This window comes from Notothenia rossii (genome assembly GCF_949606895.1).
Source record: "Notothenia rossii genome assembly, chromosome: 9".
Taxonomy (NCBI): Eukaryota; Metazoa; Chordata; class Actinopteri; order Perciformes; family Nototheniidae; genus Notothenia; species Notothenia rossii.
Window position 1 is genome coordinate 96,344 of NC_136907.1, and position 25,717 is coordinate 122,060.

Genomic DNA, 25,717 nt, shown 5'->3' on the forward strand with positions numbered 1-25,717 from the left:
TTAACGTCCGGCAGGTTGGCTAAAGCCATTTTGTTCTCTTTGAGGATTTCAATATATCCTCGATCTCCTGTGGTCTCACTTATTGTTTCTAGTTCCACTATATAACTCTCCAGGTCTTTCATAGATCTGATGATGTCTTGTGTGACATTGAGGGTGTGCTGTTGGCAGAGCAATCTGATTTCAGTCTTACCATGGTCACTGCCTGAGACTGCTAAAAACACTCCAGAAATAAATAAGGGCCTCTTTAAAATGTTTATCAAATGTTAAAACCGAGTTAAAATGCCAATATGCACTTCTGGGTAAAACATTTCTCATAAAAACATCACATAAAAGCAAAGAGTGATCCGTAAAACCAGCAGGTGATATGCTGCACATTTTAAAAGTGTTAAAATGATGCTTAAAACAATCAAAACGATGTCGTCTAGCTGATGAGATTCTATTCTCTCTGATGTGGGACCAGGTATACTGCCTGTTGTCTGCATGCATTCTCCTCCATGCATCCACCAGGCCGTGGGATTGGACCAGCTGCCTCAGAGCATGCTGGGATGCTGGGTGCGGCTCTGCATGGTTGCGATCTAAAGACGTATTTTCTGTACAATTAAAATCCCCACCCAAAGAATAAAAAATCCTCCGTGGCACAACCGTTTAAAACATCATTAACTTTGAGTAAAAACAGCTTCCTCTCTGCACCGTTAGTTGGAGCATACACATTTATAAAAACAACTATAAAAAGGTCAAACCGTGCTTTTATTAAAAGCAACTTCACATTGATAAAATGCTCGACCTCCAGAGAGACAGGATTAAAAGACTTGGAGAGGAGGAAGCCCACCCCCCCCCCACTGAGAGAGGTGTTATGGCTTAAAATGACTTCCCCCTCCCACTCCTTCTTCCAGTCCGTCTCATTAAAAACGTCGCTGTGAGTCTCTTGTAAAAAGAGGACATCGACATGTTTGATTTTTGCAGTCTGAAATATTAAAACCCTCTTTCTTTCCTCTCTGGCTCCATTTAAACTTCCCACTCTAAAAGTATCCATTGCGAGTAAGATGTTAAAAGCAAAAATAAAAACAAATAAAATAAACACAGACATTGAGTTTTTTTTTTAAATCACCGCTGCCCATTTGCTTCCTTACTTTAGTTACAATTCTTTTTAGTCTGTATACTTCCAGCTCATCCAAGACAGACTGCTCCTTCCGGTTCATGTGGAGTCTTGCTGAGGCACAAAAAACGGCCAAATCTGGGAAATATTCTTCAATTATTACATTATGTTGGTTTTTGTCTGCACCAGGTAATTTTTTATCATTTCAGCAGAGTACATTTTTTTTGTTGACTACTGGCACATCGCTGCTGTCAGACACACAATCATCCCAACTCTCATCCGCCCGTTCTTGCTCTCTTTCTTCCTTTCCCTCACTCACTACTTTACTGCTTTTTGCAACGGTTGATATGTCTTTTTTATTTCTCCTGCGTTTAGGAGCAGTCTTTTTTTAATTTGTCACTTCTGTTGCCACCTCCTCTTCCTCCATCTCAGCAACCTCCACCTGCTCACCCCATGTTTTCTTCTCCTGTCCTGTTTTGTCCATATGTGTTTCCATATCCTCCTCCTGTGTTTTAGTGACTTCACCTGTCTCTACATTTTCTTTGACCAAATCACCTTGTGGTTCATTGATTATTTTAGGTTTTTTTTCACCATTTATATTTGTTTCTTTTAATCTTTTTTTCTCCCATCCCCCTTTTCTTCTGCTTCACACAAAACCACCACCTCATTTTCCTGGACATAATCACCCACACCCTGTGCAACACCACCGCAACACAAGCCGGGCACAGCAGCAGAACCGCGCTGTGTAGCGCGCCCTCGCCCGCTCTCGCCCGCTCCGCGTCCGACACGTCACATCGCGCGCCACCGCCGACTGCTCAGGAGCAGTGTAGCTGTCAGCAGCAGCGGCCGCCTCCAGGGGGGGGGGGCCCCCACCACGGCCCAGCCTGCGCGTCATCCGGACAGGCATTCATGGTGTGCCCCTCCTCCCCGCAACCAAAACACTTCATAACTGATGATGTTGCAAAAATCACATAGTCATAATCATCTACTTTAACGTAAAAACGGAGGTTAAGCTCTGCATTCCGATTGTTCAGTATCATATCAACTTGTCCGCGGTGAGACACTACGTGTTTCAGTAACTGAGACTTACATCCAGACAGCATCTTTTTCATTGGAGAAACAAGTGTCCCGTGTCTGGACAGTTCTCTACTGAGGAACTCATCAGTTATGAAGGGAGGGACATTAGACAGTAGAACTTTAGTTGATGATCTCCTGGTCATAATTCCATTGTTGAGGTCTACTAAAATAGATCTACACTGTTCAATGTTCCAAACTCACATTGGTTTCTCATACAGCATCTCTAGTATGTGTATTCACTCTCTGTGCTACACGGCTTGTTGGAGCTCCTGCACCCCCCAGACAGATAGAGCGAGAGAGTGCAAAATTCTGCGGTTCCCGGAAGAAACAAATGTAAAAAGAGAAATCCCCAACGAGGCGTTCTGGGGCAGACAGGTCTTCTCTGTGTTAGAGTGTTACTCCCTTCAGGGTGTACTCTGAGGGTTTTGACTCTGCAGACCGTTCACATTCAGATAACCTTCATAACACACAAGGGGACGGGCAAGAACCGGAAAAGCATGACATGGGACCTTTAAGACTACAAGCTCACTTTGGGATGAGGCTTCTTACACGTTGCTTGACTGCCCCACATATCTGATCCAAACATAGTAACGTGTATTGGGGGAAATAATTATTAAAGTTATTTAATAATTGTGACATTTATTTTACTTTTTGAAGGATGAACGATGCTCAAAGAGAGGGGGCAAAGAATACATCTGAGGGAGCAATGCCCCTTTTGCCCTTGTCCTGATTGGGGTCTACGGGAAGTACTGTCCGTCTTTGTCCTCAAAACACGTCTCATATTTACACCTGAAGAGGAACCAGTACTACAGGAAGTACTGGTTCCTCTATGTTGGTAGAACTGCAATAAAACACCAGAGTACACACTTCCTGTGAAAATCACTTTAATTTCTGTGTTCATTTCACAAAAAAATCATCTGTCATCAAACGTTCACAAAACAAAACATCCACAGGTCTGAAGAAGGAGGGGGTGGGGGATCAGGGCCCCTGTGATTGGTTAGAGCGCTGGGGAGGTCAGGATCCCTGTGATTGGTCAAAGCGTTGGGGGGGTCAGGATCTGTGTGATTGGTCGGAGAGCTAGGGGGGGTCAGGGTCCCTGTGATTGGTTTGAGCGCTGGGGAGGTCAGGATCCCTGTGATTGGTCAGAGTGTTGGGGGGGTCAGGATCTGTGTGATTGGTCAGAGCGTTGGGGGGGTCAGGATCTGTGTGATTGGTCAGAGAGCATTGGGGGGGTCATGGTCCATGTGATTGGTCAGAGTGCTGGGGGGGGTCAGGATCCGTGCGATTGGTCAGAGCGCTGGGGGGTGAGGGTCCATGTGATTGGTCAGAGAGCGCTGGGGGGGGTCAGGATCCGTGTGATTGGTGAGAGCGTTTGGGGGGTCAGGATCTGTGTGATTGGTGAGAGCATTGGGGGGGTCAGGATCTGTGTGATTGGTCAGAGCGCTGGGGTGGGTCAGGATCCATGTGATTGGTCAGAGCGCTGGGGGGGTCAGGGTCCATGTGATTGGTCAGAGAGCACTGTGGGGGGGTCAGGATCCGTGTGATTGGTCAGAGCGTTGAGGGGCGTCAGGATCTGCGTGATTGGTCAGAGCGCTAGGGGGGGTCAGGGTCCGTATGCTTGGTCAGAGAGCACTGGGGGGAGGTCAGGATCCGTGGGATTGGTCAGAGCATTGGGGGGGTCAGGATCCGTGTAATTGGTCAGAGCGTTGGGGGGGGTCAGGATCTGTGTGATTTGTCAGAGCGCTGGGGGGGGTCAGGGTCCGTGTGATTGGTCAGAGCGTTGGGGGGGGTCAGGATCCGTGTGATTGGTCAGAGCGTTGGGGGGGGGTCAGGATCCGTGTGATTGGTCAGAAAATGGGGGGGGTCAGGGTCCGTGTGATTGGTCATGGCGTTGGGGGGGGGGTCAGGATCCGTGTGATTGGTCAGAGCGTTGGGGGGGTTCAGGGTCTGTGTGATTGGTCAGAGCATTGAGGGGGTCAGGGTCCGTGTGATTGGTCAGAGAGCGTTGAGGGGTCAGGATCTGTGTGATTGGTCAGAGCGTTGGGGGGGTTCAGGGTTTGTGTGATTGGTCAGAGCATTGGGGGGGGGTCAGGGTTTGTGTGATTGGTTAGAGTGTTGGGGGGGTCAGGGTCCGTGTGATTGGTCAGAGCGTTGGGGGGGTTCAGGGTTTGTGTGATTGGTTAGAGTGTTGGGGGGGTCAGGGTCCGTGTGATTGGTTAGAGCGTTGGGGGGGTCAGGGTCCGTGTGATTGGTCAGAGCATTGGGGGGGGTCAGGGTCCATGTGATTGGTTAGAGAGCGTTGAGGCCACTCCCCTCTGCCTCCTTCAGTTCTTTTAAAGCCACGCCCTCTGTGGTGACCATGCCCTCTTTCAAAGCCATGCCTTCTTCTGGTTGGAGAGGGGCGAGGTTTTTTTCCGACCTGAAAAAAACATTTATATAAGCAAGGATGCTAACACAGCTAACTCTGTTAATAAAGCTAACAGGGATATATACCCTTTCAGAGCTAATAAGAATAACTCTGTTAACAAAGCTACACCGATGACCCTGTCCCGGCTGATAATGCTAACAAAGGTTATACTTACAATGCTGGCACTGCTAACACTAGCACAGCTGATTCAGCTATCTTACAGAGCGACTAATTAAGCTGCTAGCCGTTAGCTTACCCGTTCTCCTCCACGTCCTCGATGGTGTCGGGCAGCGGCTTGTTGAGCGTCTCCGGCAGGAAGCAGGCGAAGACGCTGGCTATCACCGCCGCCCCCCCGTAAACAACACTGGGCAGGGCAGGGAGTACCTGGGAAATGTAGTCCATCAGAAGGGTTAGCATGAATTACGTAGGAAGGGGAAGATGCATCTGATTCCTGGACGTACTTACAAACATGGCACAAAAAACAACAACAACAATAATGATAACATGTTCAACGAGAGACCTCATCAAGGATCAGGACCGCGGGCGCCGCCATGCTGCCGACCCTCGCCATGGTGGAAACAAAGCCCATTCCTGTCTGCCTGCACACCCACACACACACACACACACACACACACACACACACACACACACACACACACACACACACAGAGATGATGCATGGCTGTGTAATGTATGTATACTGTATGTATTTAAATATGTATGGGGGCTCACCTGAGCACGGTGGGGTACAGCTCACCTGTGTATAGGTACACGGTGGTGAAGGAGGCCGAGGTGAAGCCTTTACCCAGACAGGCCAGCGTGGTGCGAACCGTCTGCATGTCTGTGGGGGGAGTACACCTGTCTCTCACACCTCATTACACTCTGTGTGTGTGTGTGTGTGTGTGTGTGTGTGTGTGTGTGTGTGTGTGTGTGTGTGTGTGTGTGTGTGTGTGTGTGTGTGTGTGTGTGTGTGTGTGTGTGTGTGTGCGTGGGTGTGCGTGGGTGTGTGTGGGTGTGTGTGTGTGTGTTACCTGCAGGAACCAGGATGTTGGCGAAGATGATGAGGGCGGAGACAAACAGGCAGGTGGCCTGAGAGACGCGTCTCCCAAGGTAACTGAGCATGCCCAGCGCCACCAGCTTAGCGGGAAAATCCACAACCCCGAAGATCAGCTGGATCTGGTAGATACTCACCTGGACAGGTGAGACAGGTGGGATGGAGACAGGTTGGACAGGTGGGACGGAGACAGGTTGGACAGGTGCGATGGAGACAGGTTGGACAGGTGGTACAGGAACAGGTGAGACAGGAGGACAGGTGAGACAGGAACAGGTGAGACAGGAGGACAGGTGCGATGGAGACAGGTTGGACAGGTGGTATGGAGACAGGTTGGACAGGTGGGATGGAGACAGGTTGGACAGGTGGTACAGGAACAGGTGAGACAGGAGGACAGGTGAGACAGGAACAGGTGAGACAGGAGGAGGTATGTTTGTTCTTTCTGATGTCATTTGATTGTATGTCTCTGTTAGTGAAAACATTCAGAGAGTAACAGGAAGTGTTAGCTTAGCTGCTGTTAGCTTACATGTAGCATCAGTGGTAATCATGTGACTCACCCCAAACTTCTGCAGGTCCATCGCCAGACCATAATACGCAAAGCTGGTGGCAAACCTGCAGGATGACATCACTGTCAGATGGGCATAACTTTATGTACATAGATATTTAATTATATAAATATATAATGCAAAATATATCATGTGGAAATTAGGGCTGTCAGTCGATTAAAATAGTTAATCGCGATGAATCGCAAATTAATCGCACATTTTTGATCTGTTCTAAATGTACCTTAGAGGGATATTTTTCAAGTTTTTAATACTCTTATCAACATATGAGTTGACAAATATGCTTTATGCCAGTGTTTCTCAAACTTTTTCAAACCAAGGACCACTTAATCAATAAAAAAACACTCGCGGACCACCTAACTCCACAAATATCCAAAAACACATCGTTTTTTACAAATCGCCTGAAAGTGGTACAAACAAGTGGCAACATGTGTGATGACGGTGTTTATCTGGGCTATATCATGCAATTGAAAGTGAAACTTAAGCTTGCTCCATTGCGGAGATATTCCCGTGAGAGTGTGGAAAACTGTAATTAATTAATTAATTTAAAATGTGAAATTGTACCAATACACTCAAGGGCCACTAGGGGGCGCTCACGAACCACCAGTGGTCCGCGGACCACACTTTGAGAAGAACTGCTTTATGCTAATGTTTATTATCATTTGAACAATGACAAATATTCTCATGAATATTAAACACAACAACCTCTGAACACTCCAAATATTCGCCTCAATTCAACATGGAACCTCTCTCATACAATAATACAATCCAAATGGTGTGTGTGTGTGTGTGTGTGTGTGTGTGTGTGTGTGTGTGTGTGTGTGTGTGTGTGTGTGTGTGTGTGTGTGTGTGTGTGTGTGTGTGTGTTTGTGTGTGTGTGTATGTTGGATCGTTGGAGCTATATGCAACTCAAGGCATATGCTCGAACAGAAGCTGCCTGGAAGCTGCAATCATGCTGAGTGTGCTGACTTTTCCCACTATGTCCCACTGTCTGGCTACCTGCATGAAGTCAAGTGCTCGGCGCAGTTGTCGGCGAAATGTCACTCCTCTGTTTCATTCAAACAGCTCCTTATATCCGTTAGCGCAGCTAGCTAGCACCAGATGCTAACAACAATACACGTAAGGTCTCTCTCTCTCGCGCCACACATACACACACCCTCCCGGTCCTCCCGATGGCCAGTCGGTGCCTGCCGGTGAGCGTGGAAGTGTGGTCTGCCACAAGCAGACGGCGGGAGCGGGGCTGTCAGCATCAGCTTGTAGATGGTATTTTAAACTCGATGTGTTCTGAAACTACGGGGCGGCCGAGGACAAAAAATACACATGCGTTAATCGCATTAAAATAATTAGTGGCGTTAATTATTATTATATTAATGCATTAACTTGACAGCCCTAGTTGAAATATATCATGTATAAATATAATCTATGTAAACACACTGCTGCCATCTGACATGTGTGTCTGTGTTACACAAGCTTATTGTTTCTCTACTCTGTCAGCAGATAGCAGAACAATAAAGTGTGTTACAGGTGTGTATGTGTTAATGAAGATGTGGATGAAGGTGTGGATGTGTTAATGAAGGTGTGGATGTGTTAATGAAGGTGTTGATGTGTTAATGAATGTGTTAATGAAGGTGTGTTTATGTTAATAAAGGTTTATTGAACTCCCACCAGACGACCAGCAGGCAGATGGAGATGCGTCTCATTTGTCTCGTCCTCAGAAGGTCGTACGCCGTGAAGGTCGAGCGGCTCGAGTCCATCTCCTTCTTCATGTGGGAGTGCAGCACCTGCGGGTCACACGTAGCCGAGCTCAGCGTCTCATTGGACAGCACAGGTTACAGAAAGCCGAGCTCAGCTTCTCATTGGACATCACAGGTCACACAGTGCCGAGCTCAGCTTCTCATTGGACATCACAGGTCACACGGTGCCAAACTCAGCTTCTCATTGGACATCACAGGTCACACAGTGCCGAGCTCAGCTTCTCATTGGACATCACAGGTCACACAGTGCCGAGCTCAGCTTCTCATTTGACAGTAGACATCTCTAAATGTATGAAGGACAGTTGACAGCTTACCTCCAGCGTTAACGTGTCCTTGATGTCTTTCTTCCCGTTGACTCGAGCGACTCGGTGCAGAGACTTCAGAGCGTCTTCAGAACGACGATTCAGAACCAACCAGCGGGCCGACTCCGAGAACCACCTGACCAATCAGAGAGCAGAGCCACCTGAGCAATCAGAGAGCAGAACCTCCTGAGCAATCAGAGAGAAGAACCACCTGACCAATCAGTGAGCAGAACCACCTGACCAATCAGAGAGCAGAGCCACCTGACCAATAAGAGAGCAGAACCTCCTGACCAATCAGAGAGCAGAACCACCTGACCAATCAGAGAGCAGAGCCACCTGAGCAATCAGAGAGCAGAACCTCCTGAGCAATCAGAGAGCAGAACCTCCTGAGCAATCAGAGAGAAGAACCCCATGACCAATCAGAGAGCAGAACCTCCAGAGCAATCAGAGAGCAGAACCTCCTGAGCAATCAGAGAGCAGAACCTCCTGAGCAATCAGAGAGCAGAACCACCTGACCAATAAGAGAGCAGAACCTCCTGACCAATCAGAGAGCAGAGCCAACTGACCAATCAGAGAGCAGAACCAACTGACCAATCAGAGAGCAGAACCACCTGACCAATCAGAGAGCAGAACCTCCTGACCAATCAGAGAGCAGAACCTCCTGACCAATCAGAGAGCAGAGCCACCTGACCAATCAGAGAGCAGAACCACCTGACCAATCAGAGAGCAGAACCTCCAGAGCAATCAGAGAGCAGAACCTCCTGAGCAATCAGAGAGAAGAACCACCTGACCGATCAGAGAGCAGAGCCACCTGAGCAATCAGAGAGCAGAACCTCCTGAGCAATCAGAGAGCAGAACCACCTGACCGATCAGAGAGCAGAGCCACCAGAGCAATCAGAGAGCAGAACAACCTGATCAATCAGAGAGCAGAACCACCTGAGCAATCAGAGAGCAGAGCCACCTGACCAATCAGAGAGCAGAACCACCTGAGCAATCAGAGAGCAGAACCACCTGAGCAATCAGAGAGCAGAACCACCTGAGCAATCAGAGAGCAGAAAAATCTGACCAATCAGAGAGCAGAACCACCTGAGCTATCAGAGAGCAGAACCTCCTGAGCAATCTGAGAGCAGAACCTCCTGATGCTTTTACTTTGAAAGGCACTGGCCAGGAGTAGGAGAAGAACAGGAACTGGGCCAGAGGCTTTTATTGTGAAAGGCAGTGGCCAGCTGTAGGAGAAGAACAGGAACTGGGGCAGAGGCTTTTATTGTGAAAGGCAGTGGCCAGCTGTAGGAGAAGAACAGGAACTGGGGCAAAGTCTTTTATTTTGAAAGGCACTGACCAGGAGTAGGAGAAGAACAGGAACTGGGGCAGAGGCTTTTATTTTGAAAGGCACTGACCAGGAGTAGGAGAAGAACAGGAACTGGGGTAGACACACCACCAGCTGAAGTTTCCTCCAGTCTCTCAGCCAATAGGCAAGCCCCGCCAGGATCATCTGACCAAACGTGAAGAAGAAGGAAGTGAGAGTTCCAACCAGAGTCCTCTGTTTGGTGGGGATCCACTCCACCTCTGCAGACAGACAGGTAGTTAGAGAGACAGGTAGTTAGAAACAGACAGGTGGTTAGAGACAGACAGGTGGTTAGAGAGAGACAGGTGGTTAGAGCTAGACAGGTGGTTCGAGAGAGAAAGGTGGTTAGAGGCAGACAGGTGGTTAGAGGCAGACAGGTGGTTAGAGAGAGACAGGTGGTTAGAGGCAGACAGGTGGTTAGAGAGACACGTGGTTAGAGAGACAGGTGGTTAGAGACAGACAGGTGGTTAGAGGCAGACAGGTGGTTAGAGGCAGACAGGTGGTTAGAGACAGACAGGTGGTTAGAGACAGACAGGTGGTTAGAGGCAGACAGGTGGTTAGAGAGAGACAGGTGGTTAGAGGCAGAGAGGTGGTTAGAGAGAGACAGGTGGTTGGAGGCAGACAGGTGGTTAGAGAGACAGGTGGTTAGAAACAGACAGGTGGTTAGAGAGAGACAGGTGGTTAGAGGCAGACAGGTGGTGAGAGAGAGACAGGTGGTTAGAGAGACAGGTAGTTAGAGACAGACAGGTGGTTAGAGAGACAGGTGGTTAGAGGCAGACAGGTGGTTAGAGAGACAGGTAGTTAGAGACAGACAGGTGGTTAGAGAGACAGGTGGTTAGAGAGAGACAGGTGGTTAGAGGCAGACAGGTGGTTAGAGACAGACAGGTGGTTAAAGACAGACAGGTGGTTAGAGAGAGACAGATGGTTAGAGGCAGACAGGTGGTTAGAGAGACAGGTGGTTAGAGACAGACAGGTGGTTATAGAGAGAGACAGGTGGTTAGAGGCAGACAGGTGGTTAGAGAGAGACAGGTGGTTAGAGAGACAGGTAGTTAGAGAAAGACAGGTGGTTAGAGAGACAGGTGGTTAGAGAGAGACAGGTGGTTAGAGAGACAGGTGGTTAGAGAGAGACAGGTGGTTAGAGGCAGACAGGTGGTTAGAGAGAGACAGGTGGTTAGAGGCAGACAGGTGGTTAGAAAGAGACAGGTGGTTAGAGAGAGACAGGTGGTTAGAGGCAGACAGGTGGTTAGAGAGAGACAGGTGGTTAGAGAGACAGGAAGTTAGAGACAGACAGGTGGTTAGAGAGACAGGTGGTTAGAGGCAGACAGGTGGTTAGAGAGAGACAGGTGGTTAGAGGCAGACAGGTGGTTAGAGACAGACAGGTGGTTAGAGGCAGACAGGTGGTTAGAGACAGACAGGTGGTTAGAGACAGACAGGTGGTTAGAGAGAGACAGGTGGTTAGAGGCAGACAGGTGGTTAGAGAGACAGGTGGTTAGAGACAGACAGGTGGTTAGAGAGAGACAGGTGGTTAGAGGCAGACAGGTGGTTAGAGAGACAGGTGGTTAGAGACAGACAGGTGGTTAGAGAGAGACAGGTGGTTAGAGGCAGACAGGTGGTTAGAGAGAGACAGGTGGTTAGAGAGACAGGTAGTTAGAGACAGACAGGGGGTTAGAGAGACAGGTGGTTAGAGAGACAGGTAGTTAGAGAGAGACAGGTGGTTAGAGACAGATAGGTGGTTAGAGAGACAGGTGGTTAGAGGCAGACAGGTGGTTAGAGAGACAGTTAGTTAGAGACAGACAGGTGGTTAGAGAGACAGGTGGTTAGAGGCAGACAGGTGGTTAGAGAGAGACAGGTGGTTAGAGGCAGACAGGTGGTTAGAGACAGACAGGTGGTTAGAGACAGACAGGTGGTTAGAGAGAGACAGGTGGTTAGAGAGACAGGTAGTTAGAGAGACAGGTGGTTAGAGAGAGACAGGTGGTTAGAGAGAGACAGGTGGTTAGAGGCAGACAGGTGGTTAGAGAGACAGGTGGTTAGAGAGAGACAGGTGGTTAGAGACAGACAGGTGGTTAGAGAGACAGGTAGTTAGAGACAGACAGGTGGTTAGAGAGACAGGTGGTTAGAGGCAGACAGGTGGTTAGAGAGAGACAGGTGGTTAGAGAGACAGTTAGTTAGAGACAGACAGGTGGTTAGAGAGACAGTTAGTTAGAGACAGACAGGTGGTTAGAGAGACAGGTGGTTAGAGAGACAGGTAGTTAGAAGCAGACAGGTGGTTAGAGAGACAGTTAGTTAGAGACAGACAGGTGGTTAGAGAGACAGGTGGTTAGAGGCAGACAGGTGGTTAGAGAGACACGTGGTTAGAGGCAGACAGGTGGTTAGAGAGAGACAGGTGGTTAGAGACAGACAGGTGGTTAGAGACAGACAGGTAGTTAGAGAGACAGGTGGTTAGAGACAGACAGGTGGTTAGAGAGAGACAGGTGGTTAGAGACAGACACGTGGTTAGAGGCAGACAGGTGGTTAGAGAGAGACAGGTGGTTAGAGACAGACACGTGGTTAGAGGCAGACAGGTGGTTTGAGAGAGACAGGTGGTTAGAGACAGACAGGTAGTTAGAGACAGACAGACAGGTGGTTAGAGAGACAGGTGTTTAGAGGCAGACAGGTGGTTAGAGAGACAGGTATTTAGAGACAGACAGGTGGTTAGAGAGACAGGTGGTTAGAGGCAGACAGGTGGTTAGAGACAGACAGGTGGTTAGAGACAGACAGGTGGTTAGAGACAGACAGGTGGTTAGAGACAGACAGGTGGTTAGAGGCAGACAGGTGGTTAGAGAGAAAGGTGGTTAGAGACAGACAGGTGGTTAGAGAGACAGGTGGTTAGAGGCAGACAGGTGGTTAGAGAGACAGGTGGTTATAGGCAGACAGGTGGTTAGAGAGACAGGTGGTTAGAGGCAGACAGGTGGTTAGAGAGAGACAGGTGGTTAGAGGCAGACAGGTGGTTAGAGACAGACAGGTGGTTAGAGACAGACAGGTGGTTAGAGAGAGACAGGTGGTTAGAGGCAGACAGGTGGTTAGAGAGAAAGGTGGTTAGAGACAGACAGGTGGTTAGAGAGAGACAGGTGGTTAGAGGCAGACAGGTGGTTAGAGAGACAGGTGGTTAGAGAGAGACAGGTGGTTAGAGGCAGACAGGTGGTTAGAGAGACAGGTGGTTAGAGAGAGACAGGTGGTTAGAGACAGACAGGTGGTTAGAGAGACAGGTAGTTAGAGACAGACAGGTGGTTAGAGAGACAGGTGGTTAGAGGCAGACAGGTGGTTAGAGAGACAGGTAGTTAGAGACAGACAGGTGGTTAGAGAGAGACAGGTGGTTAGAGGCAGACAGGTGCTTAGACAGACAGGTAGTTAGAGACAGACAAGTGGTTAGAGAGACAGGTGGTTAGAGGCAGACAGGTGGTTAGAGAGACAGGTGGTTAGAGGCAGACAGGTGGTTAGAGAGAAAGGTGGTTAGAGGCAGACAGGTGGTAAGAGACAGACAGGTGGCTAGAGACAGACAGGTGGTTAGAGACAGACAGGTGGCTAGAGACAGACAGGTGGTTAGAGAGACAGGTGGTTAGAGGCAGACAGGTGGTTAGAGACAGACATGTGGCTAGAGGCAGACAGGTGGTTAGAGACAGACAGGTGGTTAGAGAGAGACAGGTGGTTAGAGGCAGACAGGTGGTTAGAGAGACAGGTGGTTAGAGACAGACAGGTGGTTAGAGAGAGACAGGTGGTTAGAGGCAGACAGGTGGTTAGAGAGAGACAGGTGGTTAGAGAGACAGGTAGTTAGAGACAGACAGGTGGTTAGAGAGACAGGTGGTTTGAGGCAGACAGGTGGTTAGAGAGACAGGTAGTTAGAGACAGACAGGTGGTTAGAGAGACAGGTGGTTAGAGATAGACAGGTGGTTAGAGAGAGACAGGTGGTTAGAGACAGACAGGTGGTTAGAGAGACAGGTGGTTAGAGGCAGACAGGTGGTTAGAGAGACAGGTAGTTAGAGACAGACAGCTGGTTAGAGAGAGACAGGTGGTTAGAGAGACAGGTAGTTAGAGACAGACAGGTGGTTAGAGAGACAGGTGGTTAGAGGCAGACAGGTGGTTAGAGAGACAGGTAGTTAGAGACAGACAGGTGGTTAGAGAGACAGGTGGTTAGAGGCAGACAGGTGGTTAGAGAGAGACAGGTGGTTAGAGACAGACAGGTGGTTAGAGAGACAGGTGGTTAGAGGCAGACAGGTGGTTAGAGAGACAGGTAGTTAGAGAGAGACAGGTGGTTAGAGAGAGACAGGTGGTTAGAGGCAGACAGGTGGTTAGAGAGAGACAGGTGGTTAGAGGCAGACAGGTGGTTAGAGACAGACAGGTGGTTAGAGACAGACAGGTGGTTAGAGAGAGACAGGTGGTTAGAGGCAGACAGGTGGTTAGAGAGAAAGGTGGTTAGAGACAGACTGGTGGTTAGAGAGAGACAGGTGGTTAGAGGCAGACAGGTGGTTAGAGAGAGACAGGTGGTTAGAGAGAGACAGGTGGTTAGAGACAGACAGGTGGTTAGAGGCAGACAGGTGGTTAGAGAGACAGGTAGTTAGAGACAGGCAGGTGGTTAGAGAGAAAGGTGGTTAGAGGCAGACAGGTGGTTAGAGAGACAGGTAGTTAGAGACAGGCAGGTGGTTAGAGAGAAAGGTGGTTAGAAGCAGACAGGTGGTTAGAGAGAGACAGGTGGTTCGAAGCAGACAGGTGGTTAGAGAGACAGGTGGTTAGAGGCAGACAGGTGGTTAGAGAGAGACAGGTGGTTAGAGGCAGACAGGTGGTTAGAGAGAGACAGGTGGTTAGAGGCAGACAGGTGGTTAGAGAGACAGGTGGTTAGAGAGAGACAGGTGGTTAGAGAGACAGTTAGTTAGAGACAGACAGGTGACTAGAGAGACAGGTGGTTAGAGGCAGACAGGTGGTTAGAGAGACACATGGTTAGAGGCAGACAGGTGGTTAGAGAGAGACAGGTGGTTAGAGACAGACAGGTGGTTAGAGAGACAGGTGGTTAGAGGCAGACAGGTGGTTAGAGAGACAGGTAGTTAGAGACAGACAGGTGGTTAGAGAGACAGGTGGTTAGAGGCAGACAGGTGGTTAGAGAGAGACAGGTGGTTAGAGGCAGACAGGTGGTTAGAGACAGACAGGTGGTTAGAGAGACAGGTGGTTAGAGAGAGACAGGTGGTTAGAGAGACAGTTAGTTAGAGACAGACAGGTGACTAGAGAGACAGGTGGTTAGAGGCAGACAGGTGGTTAGAGAGACACATGGTTAGAGGCAGACAGGTGGTTAGAGAGAGACAGGTGGTTAGAGACAGACAGGTGGTTAGAGAGACAGGTGGTTAGAGGCAGACAGGTGGTTAGAGAGACAGGTAGTTAGAGACAGACAGGTGGTTAGAGAGACAGGTGGTTAGAGGCAGACAGGTGGTTAGAGAGAGACAGGTGGTTAGAGGCAGACAGGTGGTTAGAGACAGACAGGTGGTTAGAGACAGACAGGTGGTTAGAGAGAGACAGGTGGTTAGAGGCAGACAGGTGGTTAGAGAGAGACAGGTGGTTAGAGGCAGACAGGTGGTTAGAGAGACAGGTGGTTAGAGAGAGACAGGTGGTTAGAGAGACAGTTAGTTAGAGACAGACAGGTGGTTAGAGAGACAGGTGGTTAGAGGCAGACAAGTGGTTAGAGACAGACAGGTGGCTAGAGGCAGACAGGTGGTTAGAGGCAGACAGGTGGTTAGAGAGACAGGTGGTTAGAGGCAGACAGGTGGTTAGAGACAGACAGGTGGCTAGAGGCAGACAGGTGGTTAGAGGCAGACAGGTGGTTAGAGAGAAAGGTGGTAAGAGACAGACAGGTGGCTAGAGACAGACAGGTGGTTAGAGACAGACAGGTGGTTAGAGAGACAGGTGGTTAGAGGCAGACAGGTGGTTAGAGAGAAAGGTGGTAAGAGACAGACAGGTGGCTAGAGACAGACAGGTGGTTAGAGACAGACAGGTGGCTAGAGACAGACAGGTGGTTAGAGAGACAGGTGGTTAGAGGCAGACAGGTGGTTAGAGACAGACAGGTGGCTAGAGGCAGACAGGTGGTTAGAGACAGACAGGTGGTTAGAGACAGACAGGTGGTTAGAGAGACAGGTGGTTAGAGGCAGACAGGTGGTTAGAGAGAAAGGTGGTAAGAGACAGACAGGTGGCTAGAGACAGACAGGTGGTTAGAGACAGACAGGTGGCTAGAGACAGACAGGTGGTTAGAGAGACAGGTGGTTAGAGGCAGACAGGTGGTTAGAGACAGACAGGTGGCTAGAGGCAGACAGGTGGTTAGAGACAGACAGGTGGCTAGAGGCAGACAGGTGGTTAGAGACAGACAGGTGGCCAGAGGCAGACAGGTGGTTAGAGGCAGACAGGTGGTTAGAGACAGACAGGTGGTTAGAGGCAGACAGGTGGTTAGAGACAGACAGGTGGCTAGAGACAGACAGGTGGCTAGAGGCAGACAGGTGGTTAGAGGCAGACAGGTGGTTAGAGAGAGACAGGTGGTTAGAGGCAGACAGGTGGTTAGAGACAGACAGGTGGCTAGAGGCAGACAGGTGGTTAGAGAGGGACAGGTGGCGCTAGACTTTTTTCCTGCCCAAACATTTCCGTCAAAATCCATTATTACCCATCGGTCAGTCGTACACAACTCTGCTGGGGGGGAGAGAGCACGCTCGTGAACTGTCAACAGGGGACTGTTAGCGCCGTATTATGCATGTGCACCTCGCGGGAGCGCACACAGCGTAAAGCAAATACTCACAGACATTTCGATGATCTGTTCGGCAAAGTTAGGTTTGGAAACGGTATAACTTCCTTTTGGGCGGGCATACATAACATGGTATAACACCGGAGCCTCGCTGCGGGGAAACTGTGGCGCTGTTCTGAGTTTGGCTTTCAGACTTTTCCGTCATTGTTTAAAAAAAATCTGTCATAGACGGAAAAATATTCGGTTAACGCAACCTCTGTTAGAGACAGACAGGTAGTTAGAGAGACAGGTGGTTAGAGAGAAGGACAGGTGGTTAGAGACATGTAGCAGATAGACATACAGATAGACAGACAGGTAGCAGGTAGACAGGTACTCAGAGAGACTCCGTTCAGACAGATAGATAGACGGACAGACAGATAGGTAGAGAGACAGACAGGTTGCAGGAAAACATTACTCAGAGAGACTCCGTTCAGACAGACCGACAGACAGACAGACCGACAGACCGGTAGACAGACAGACAGGTAGCAGGTAGACAGACAGACAGGTAGCCAGACAGGTAGACAGGCAGACAGGTAGCAGGTAGACAGATAGACAGACAGGTAGATAGACAGACAGGTAGCAGGTAGACAGACAGACAGGTAGCCAGACAGGTAGACAGGCAGACAGGTAGCAGGTAGACAGATAGACAGACAGGTAGATAGACAGACAGGTATCAGGTAGACAGACAGGTAGACAGACAGCAGGTAGACAGACAGACAGACAGACAGGTAGCAGGTAGACAGTACTCAGGGAGACTCCGTTCAGAATGACTCCAGAGACAGCCATGCCACTCAGGAACCTGAAGGCGCAGTAGGTGGAGTACGAGGGAGAGAAAGCCGAGCTGCACCCCAGGACCCCCAGCTGCAGGTAGGACCAGATCAGCACAGACCGCCTCCCATACCTGAGGACACATTCTGATTGGCTGCTGCTCACAGGTCGTGTGTGTCTCTGTGTGTGTGTTATATACAGTGCGTGTGTGTGTGTGTGTGTGTGTGTGTGTGTGTGTGTGTGTGTGTGTGTGTGTGTGTGTGTGTGTGTGTGTGTGTGTGTGTGTGTGTGTGTGTGTGTGTGTGTGTGTGTGTGTGTGTGTGTGTGTGTGTGTGTGTGTGTGTGTGTGTGTGTTGTACCTGTCTGACAGCCCTCCGTACACAATGGCTCCTGTCAGAACGCCCCCCATATAGATGGTCTGGATCATCTGTTTGAGAGGCCGGAAACCACAGACAAGGTCCCACTGATAGACAGACAGGTGAGAGACAGACAGGTGAGAGACAGACAGGAGAGAGACAGACAGGTCAGAGACAGACAGAAGAGAGACAGACAGGAGAGAGAGAGACAATTCAGAGACAGACAGGTGAGAGACAGACAGGTGAGAGACAGACAGGAGAGAGACGGACAGGAGAGAGACAGACAGATCAGAGACAGACAGGAAAGAGACAATTGTCAGCTGCTAGCTGTTAGCTGCTAGTTGTTAGCTGCTAGCTGTTAGCTGCTAGTTGTTAGCTGCTAGCTGTTAGCTGTTAGCTTTTAGCTGTTAGCTGCTAGCTGTTAGCTGTTAGCTGCTAGCTGTTAGCTGCTAGCTGTTAGCTGCTAGCTTTTAGCTGTTAGCTGCTAGCTGTTAGCTGTTAGCTGCTAGCTGCTAGCTGTTAGCTGCTAGCTTTTAGCTGTTAGCTGCTAGCTGCTAGTTGTTAGCTGCTAGCTGTTAGCTGCTAGTTGTTAGCTGCTAGCTGTTAGCTGCTAGCTTTTAGCTGTTAGCTGCTAGCTGTTAGCTGTTAGCTGCTAGCTGTTAGCTGCTAGCTTTTAGCTGTTAGCTGCTATCTGTTAGCTGTTAGCTGCTAGTTGTTAGCTGCTAGCTGTTAGCTGCTAGCTTTTAGCTGTTAGCTGCTAGCTGTTAGCTGTTAGCTGCTAGCTGTTAGCTGTTAGCTGTTAGCTGTTAGCTGTTATCTGTTAGCTGCTAGCTGTTGGCTGTTAGCTGCTAGCTGTTAGTTGTTAGCTGCTAGCTGTTGGCTGTTCGCTGTTGGCTGTTAGCTGCTAGCTGTTAGTTGTTAGCTGCTAGCTGTTGGCTGTTAGCTGCTAGCTGTTATCTGTTAGCTGCTAGCTGTTAGCTGCTAGCTGTTAGCTGTTAGCTGCTAGCTGTTATCTGTTAGCTGCTAGCTGTTGGCTGTTAGCTGCTAGCTGTTAGTTGTTAGCTGCTAGCTGTTGGCTGTTAGCTGCTAGCTGTTGGCTGTTAGCTGCTAGCTGACAGCCAACAGCTGCTAGCTGTTAGCTGTTAGCAGCTAGCTGTTATCTGTTAGCTGCTAGCTGTTGGCTGTTAGCTGCTAGCTGTTAATTGTTAGCTGCTAGCTGTTGGCTGTTAGCTGTTGGCTGTTAGCTGCTAGCTGTTAGTTGTTAGCTGCTAGCTGTTGGCTGTTAGCTGCTAGCTGTTATCTGTTAGCTGCTAGCTGTTAGCTGCTAGCTGTTAGCTGTTAGCTGCTAGCTGTTATCTGTTAGCTGCTAGCTGTTGGCTGTTAGCTGCTAGCTGTTAGTTGTTAGCTGTTAGCTGCTAGCTGTTATCTGTTAGCTGCTAGCTGTTAGCTGCTAGCTGTTAGCTGTTAGCTGCTAGCTGTTATCTGTTAGCTGCTAGCTGTTGGCTGTTAGCTGCTAGCTGTTAGCTGTTAGCTGCTAGCTGTTATCTGTTAGCTGCTAGCTGTTGGCTGTTAGCTGCTAGCTGTTAGCTGTTAGCTGCTAGCTGTTATCTGTTAGCTGCTAGCTGTTGGCTGTTAGCTGCTAGCTGTTGGCTGTTAGCTGCTAGCTGTTGGCTGTTAGCTGCTAGCTGTTAGCTGTTAGCAGCTAGCTGTTATCTGTTAGCTGCTAGCTGTTGGCCGCTAGCTGCTAGCTGTTAGTTGTTAGCTGCTAGCTGTTGGCTGCTAGCTGTTGGGTAACCCTAACCCTTCCCCTCAGGTTCTCTATCTGGAGCTCTGGTCCCACACCAGCTGATTCAAAATGGAATTTTTTTTTTTTTCCTCATCCTTCCACAAACAATAATCCATAATTACAAGGTGAAAAACGTTTTTGCAGATTTCTTTGCAAATGTCTTGAACATAATCAAATGCAATAACACATAAGTACTCACACCTTTTCTTATCACACTGAAAATTGAGCACTAGTGCATCCCGTTTCCACTGATCATCCTCCAGATGTTTCCATAACCTGACTGGAGTCCACCTGTAGTAAATTCAAATGATTGGAAATGACTTGGAAAGGAACACACCCGTCTCTATGAGGTCCCACAGTTGACAGTGTATATCAGAAGGATTGTATCAAGGCACAGTTCTGGGGAAGGGTATAGAAAGATGTCTGCAGCATTGAAGGTCCCAACGAGCATAGTGGTCTCCATCATTTGCAAATGGAAGATGTTTGAAACCACCACGGCTCTTCCTAAAGCTGGCCCCCCAAACCAAACTGAGCATCGGGGGAGAAGGGCCTTAGTCAGAGAGGTGACCAAGAACCTGATGGTCCCTCTGACAGAGCTCCAGTGTTCCTCTGTGGAGATGGGAGAACCTAAGGACAACCATCTCTGCAGCACTCCACCAATCAGGCTTTTAATGTAGGGTGGCCAGAAGGAATTCACTCCTCAGCAAAAGGCACATGAAAGCCCCCAAGGAGCAGGGCACCGCTCATCACCTGGCCAACAGCATCCCTCCAGTGAAGCATGGTGGAGGCAGCATCATTCTGTTGGAGGTTCTTCAGCAGCAGGAACTGGGAGGTCAGGATCAAGGGAAAGATGAATGCAGCTATGTACAGGGAAAACCTTGATGAAAACCTGCTCCAGAGCGCTCTGGACCTCAGACTGGGTTCAAGGTCCACCTTTCAACAGGACAACGACCCTAAGCACACAGCCAAAGACGCTCCCCGTGCAACCTGATGGAGCTTGAGACGATCTGCAGAGAAAAAACTACCCAGAGAAAGGTGTGCTCATCATACTCAAGAAGACTTGAGGCTGTAATTGCTGCCAAAGGTGCTTCAACTAAGCACATGTGATATTTGAGTGTTTTATTTTTAATAGATTTGCAACCTTTCTTTAAAAACTTTGTTCACTTGGACATTATGGGGTATTGTGTGTAGAATGTTGAGAAAACAAATTAATTTAATCCATTTTGAAATGTGGCTGTAACAGGTCAAATGTGTAAAAAGTGAAGGGGTATGAATACTTCCTGGATGCACTGTATCTACTCCTGTTGTCAGAGTTTGATTATTTGTGGTTCTGCACCGACTGTAAGTCTATCCGGATAAAAGTGTCAGTCAAATGATATGTAATGTAAATAATGCTTAGCGTTAATGTGGTTAGCATTAGCGTGGTTAGCGTTAGCGTGGTTAGCGTTAGCCAGATGGACATGGTGACCTCTGACCTCGGACACGGTGGTGGAGAGAAACTCTGAGCGGTCGTAGGCCCATCCGTCCAAACATCCCTCGGTTGGGATCTGGCTAACGTTAGCTGAGCTGTTAGCCGCTAACAGCTGCCATTGAGGCTCCACAAACCTGAACAACACAAACAGGAAGTGATGTCATAGGGAGGTTAACCAATCAACACTAGTAATATTTTAATGAAGATAATGATAATAAAACCTCCTGCAGCGGTCCAGTCTACTTCCTGAAGAGTCCATCGGGATGAACGCCCTCAGAAGCTGCTTCTCATCTACCTGCAACAACCAATCACATCCATCCATTCAGTGACAGCTACCAATCACATCCATCCATCACCGGTTCAGACAGACAGACAGACAGACAGAGAGACAGAGGGACAGAGAGAGAGAGAGAGAGAGAGAGAGAGAGAGAGAGACAGACAGACAGACAGACAGACAGACAGACAGACAGACAGACAGACAGACAGACAGACAGACAGACAGACATACAGAGGGACAGACAGACAGACATACATACATTCAGACAGACAGACAGACAGACAGACAGACATACATTCAGACAGACAGACAGACATACAGAGGGACAGACAGACAGACAGACAGACATACAGAGGGACAGACAGAGAGACAGACAGACAGACAGACAGACAGAGGGACAGACAGAGAGAGAGACAGACAGACAGACAGACAGACAGACAGACAGACGGGTCACCTGGTAGTGGGACAGGTTGTATCGGCTGCTTTGATTGGTCGGTAGGCTGCAGTGGTGGGCGGGACTTCCTGAGATGAAGTTGTTCAGCAGGTTCTGACTGGCCATCATCAGACCAGGTAAACTGATGAGAGTCACATGGAGCCATTGATATCTGCCAAAGCCCCCAGCCTGAGGGTGAGACAGGTGGTGAGACAGGTGGTGAGAGATGGGGGAGACAGGTGGTGAGACAGGTGGTGAGAGATGGGTGAGACACGTGGTGGGAGAGGTGGTGAGAGAGGGGGGAGACAGGTGGTGGAACATTGGGAGACAGGTGGTGAGGGATGGGTGAGACAGGTGGTGGGAGAGGTGGTGAGAGAGGGTGGAGACAGGTGGTGGGACAGGGGGAGACAGGTGGTGAGACTGGTGGTGAGAGATGGGTAGGACAGGTGGTGAGACAGGTGATTAGACAGGTGGTGAGACAGGCGGTGAGATAGCGGGAGACAGGTGGTGAGAGATGGGTGAAACAGGTGGTGAGACAGGTGGTGAGAGAGGGGGGAGACAGGTGGTGAGACAGGTGGTGAGACACGTGGTGGGAGAGGTGGTGAGAGAGGGGGGAGACAGGTGGTGGAACATTGGGAGATGGGTGGTGAGGGATGGGTGAGACAAGTGGTGGGAGAGGTGGTGAGAGAGGGTGGAGACAGGTGGTGGGACAGGTGGTGAGAGATGGGTGAGACACGTGGTGGGAGAGGTGGTGAGAGAGGGGGGAGACAGGTGGTGAGACAGGTGGTGAGAGATGGGTGAGACAAGTGGTGGGAGAGGTGGTGAGAGAGGGGGGAGACAGGTGTTGGAACATTGGGAGACAGGTTGTGAGGAATGGGTGAGACACGTGGTGGGAGAGGTGGTGAGAGAGGGTGGAGACAGGTGGTGGGACAGGGGGAGACAGGTGGTGAGACTGGTGGTGAGAGATTGGTAGGACAGGTGGTGAGACAGGTGGTGAGACAGGCGGTGAGATAGCGGGAGACAGGTGGTGAGAGATGGGTGAAACAGGTGGTGAGACAGGTGGTGAGAGAGGGGGGAGACAGGTGGTGAGACAGGTGGTGAGAGATGGGTGAGACACGTGGTGGGAGAGGTGGTGAGAGAGGGGGGAGACAGGTGGTGGAACATTGGGAGACAGGTGGTGAGGGATGGGTGAGACACGTGGTGGGAGAGGTGGTGAGAGAGGGGGGAGACAGGTGGTGAGACAGGTGGTGAGAGATGGGTGAGACACGTGGTGGGAGAGGTGGTGAGAGAGGGGGGAGACAGGTGGTGAGACAGGTGGTGAGAGATGGGTGAGACACGTGGTGGGAGAGGTGGTGAGAGAGGGGGGAGACAGGTGGTGGAACATTGGGAGACAGGTGGTGAGGGATGGGTGAGACACGTGGTGGGAGAGGGTGGAGACAGGTGGTGGGACAGGTGGTGAGACACGTGGTGGGAGAGGTGGTGAGAGAGGGGGGAGACAGGTGGTGAGACAGGTGGTGAGAGATGGGTGAGACACGTGGTGGGAGAGGTGGTGAGAGAGGGGGGAGACAGGTGGTGGAACATTGGGAGACAGGTGGTGAGGGATGGGTGAGACACGTGGTGGGAGAGGTGGTGAGAGAGGGTGGAGACAGGTGGTGGGACAGGTGGTGAGAGATGGGTGAGACACGTGGTGGGAGAGGTGGTGAGAGAGGGGGGAGACAGGTGGTGGAACATTGGGAGACAGGTGGTGAGGGATGGGTGAGACACGTGGTGGGAGAGGGTGGAGACAGGTGGTGGGACAGGTGGTGAGACACGTGGTGGGAGAGGTGGTGAGAGAGGGGGGAGACAGGTGGTGAGACAGGTGGTGAGAGATGGGTGAGACACGTGGTGGGAGAGGTGGTGAGAGAGGGGGGAGACAGGTGGTGGAACATTGGGAGACAGGTGGTGAGGGATGGGTGAGACACGTGGTGGGAGAGGTGGTGAGAGAGGGTGGAGACAGGTGGTGGGACAGGGGGAGACACGTGGTGAGACTGGTGGTGAGAGATGGGTAGGACAGGTGGTGAGAGATGGGTGAGACAGGTGGTGAGACAGGTGAAACTTTCCCACCTCCTGTCTCACCCCCTGGGTTAGAGAAACTGTCTCACCTCCTGTCTCACCTCCTGGGTTAGAGAAACTGTCTCACCCCCTGGGTTAGAGAAACTGTCTCACCCCCCGGGTTAGAGAAACTGTCTCACCTCCTGGGTTAGAGGAAATGTCTCACCTCCTGTCTCACCTCATGGGCTAGAGAAACTGTCTCACCCCCTGGGTTAGAGAAATTGTCTCACCTCCTGTCTCACCTCCTGGGTTAGAGAAACTGTCTCACCCCCTGGTTTAGAGAAACTGTCTCACCTCCTGGGTTAGAGAAACTGTCTCACCCCCTGGGTTAGAGAAACTCTCACCTCCTGGGTTTGAGAAACTGTCTCACCCCCTGGGTTAGAGAAACTGTCTCAAATCCTGTCTCACCCCCTGGGTTAGAGAGACTTTCTCAACCCCTGGGTTAGAGAAACTGGCTCACCTTCTGTCTCACCCCCTGGGTTAGAGAAACTGTCTCACCCCCTGGGTTAGAGAAATTGTCTCACCTCCTGCCTCACCCCCTGGGTTAGAGAACCTGTCTCACCTCCTGTCTCAACCCCTGTCTCACCCCCTGGGTTAGAGAAACTGTCTCACCTCCTGTCTCACCCCCTGGGTTAGAGAAACTGTCTCACCCTCTAGGTTAGAGAACCTGTCTCACCCCCTGGGTTAGAGAAAGTGTCTTACCCCCTGGGTTAGAGAAACGTTCTCACTTTCTGTCTCACCCCCTGGGTTAGAGAAACTGTCTCACCTCCTGTCTCACCCCCTGGATTAGAGAAACTGTCTCACCCCCTGGGTTATAGAGACTTTCTCACCTTCTGTCTCACCCCCTGGGTTAGAGAAACTGTCTCACCTCCTGTCTCACCCCCTGGGTTAGAGAAACTGTCTCACCTCCTCCAGCAGCTCAGCGAATCCCATCCTCCTCTTCCTCTCTACGTCTTCAAATAATAATTTATATACTGATGACAAATATAAATATAAATAATAACAACAACAAATATAATAAATATGTGGAGTTTCTGGATCTCAGTGTCAGTTCCCTCCTGAACCTGCAGGGGGACAAGAGAGAATACTCATCATGTGATACTGTATAATTCTGTGTATACTGTATTACCCTATGTACCGTATATAGCACTGTATATAATACTGTATATTATGGAATGCCATTTAACCCAAAATGTAATAAATACATAAATAATTAAATAAATACATATATAAATAAATATGCCTATGAAAACAATTCTGAAATGAGGCAATAAATATGCATACATTGTGGTGAGACGTTATGGGACATAATTCACCGTTGAGATTATTGTGTTGCAACCCGGACCCGTTAGTGAGGGCACCGGGGTTTGGTGTCATTCATGCTAGCTTGACATGCAGAGCAGCAAGTGTACTTACCTTGTCTTGATTATTAATGGATAATAAAGTGTGGAATTCCATATTGAACACACAGCCTCTGACTCCCTTTCATCGGCTCTACACTGGTGACCCCGAAGTTTTCGAGAAAGTTTCCGAAGACTCAATGAACATGGCTGATCATGGTGTTTTTGTTAAACTGTCGGAGTTTTGGAAGCATGCCGCTGCAGCGTGGTTCGCACACGTGGAGGCACACTTTGCCTGCCGACAAGTCCGTGATGGGGATTTGAAATATTTCCACGTGGTAGCAGCGCTGGGAAGCTCCACATCATCCAGGTTGGTGGGATTTATCGCAGACCCCCCACACCATGGCAAATACGAAGCGATTAAGGCCCTTCTCCTTAAGACATTTAGCTTATCTGCTAAGGAGAGGGCCCGCCAGATTCTTGACATTCAAGGCCCAGGAGACAGCAAGCCATCTGAGCTCATGGAGAACATGCTGAGTCTGCTGGGGGGGGGGGGGGGGGGCAGATCCCCGGATTTTGTTCATGGAGACGTTCCTACACCACTTACCTTCCAGGGTTCAGACGGCACTGGCCAACACGTCCATTATGGAGCCCCGCGCCTTGGCTGAGGAGGTCAACCTTTTTTTCCTGGCTACCCAGCAGTCCGGTGCAGAGGCGCTAGCTGTGACGCTCAGCCCCCCCTCAACAGTTAAGAAGGCTTGGGGGAGGCTGGACGTGACGGTGCCAAGCCGGCGTGGACACACAGGATAGTGT

At 49.9% G+C, this 25,717-nt stretch overlaps 1 protein-coding gene and 1 long non-coding RNA gene across 7 annotated transcripts in view; one reads left to right on the forward strand and one right to left on the reverse strand.

The window, feature by feature from the left end:
- Positions 1 to 3,035: 3,035 nt before the first annotated feature.
- LOC307018821 (solute carrier family 22 member 6-like) overlaps positions 3,036 to 25,717 on the reverse strand; it is a 25,005-nt gene continuing 2,323 nt past the window's right edge. Inside the window, exons 2-16 of one of the 3 annotated variants that reach the window (XM_079649262.1) lie at positions 24,471 to 24,628; positions 21,495 to 21,662; positions 20,985 to 21,058; positions 20,768 to 20,897; positions 17,510 to 17,613; positions 17,129 to 17,283; positions 9,648 to 9,816; positions 8,263 to 8,386; positions 7,860 to 7,975; positions 6,189 to 6,243; positions 5,612 to 5,771; positions 5,313 to 5,421; positions 5,101 to 5,179; positions 4,837 to 4,964; positions 3,036 to 4,592 (exon numbers count right to left, since the gene is read on the reverse strand). In XM_079649262.1, the coding sequence (XP_079505388.1) occupies positions 4,463 to 4,592; positions 4,837 to 4,964; positions 5,101 to 5,179; positions 5,313 to 5,421; positions 5,612 to 5,771; positions 6,189 to 6,243; positions 7,860 to 7,975; positions 8,263 to 8,386; positions 9,648 to 9,816; positions 17,129 to 17,283; positions 17,510 to 17,613; positions 20,768 to 20,897; positions 20,985 to 21,058; positions 21,495 to 21,662; positions 24,471 to 24,497 (1,728 nt within the window). In that variant the 5' untranslated portion in view covers positions 24,498 to 24,628 and the 3' untranslated portion in view covers positions 3,036 to 4,462. Of the gene's footprint in view, positions 4,593 to 4,836; positions 4,965 to 5,100; positions 5,180 to 5,312; positions 5,422 to 5,611; positions 5,772 to 6,188; positions 6,244 to 7,859; positions 7,976 to 8,262; positions 8,387 to 9,647; positions 9,817 to 17,128; positions 17,284 to 17,509; positions 17,614 to 20,767; positions 20,898 to 20,984; positions 21,059 to 21,494; positions 21,663 to 24,470; positions 24,740 to 25,717 lie in introns of those variants that run through there. The other 2 variants (XM_079649261.1, XM_079649263.1) reach the window with 2 other exon arrangements.
- On the forward strand, positions 9,752 to 17,162 carry LOC307018827. 4 transcript variants are annotated; one of them, XR_013802505.1, is made up of 5 exons: positions 9,752 to 11,636; positions 11,859 to 12,720; positions 13,501 to 14,148; positions 14,201 to 16,981; positions 17,029 to 17,162. It is a non-coding gene; the product is annotated as an uncharacterized lncRNA (long non-coding RNA). The 4 variants fall into 4 exon arrangements; XR_013802506.1 differs by having other exon boundaries at positions 9,752 to 10,708; positions 11,205 to 11,636; positions 11,859 to 14,148; XR_013802504.1 differs by having other exon boundaries at positions 11,859 to 14,148.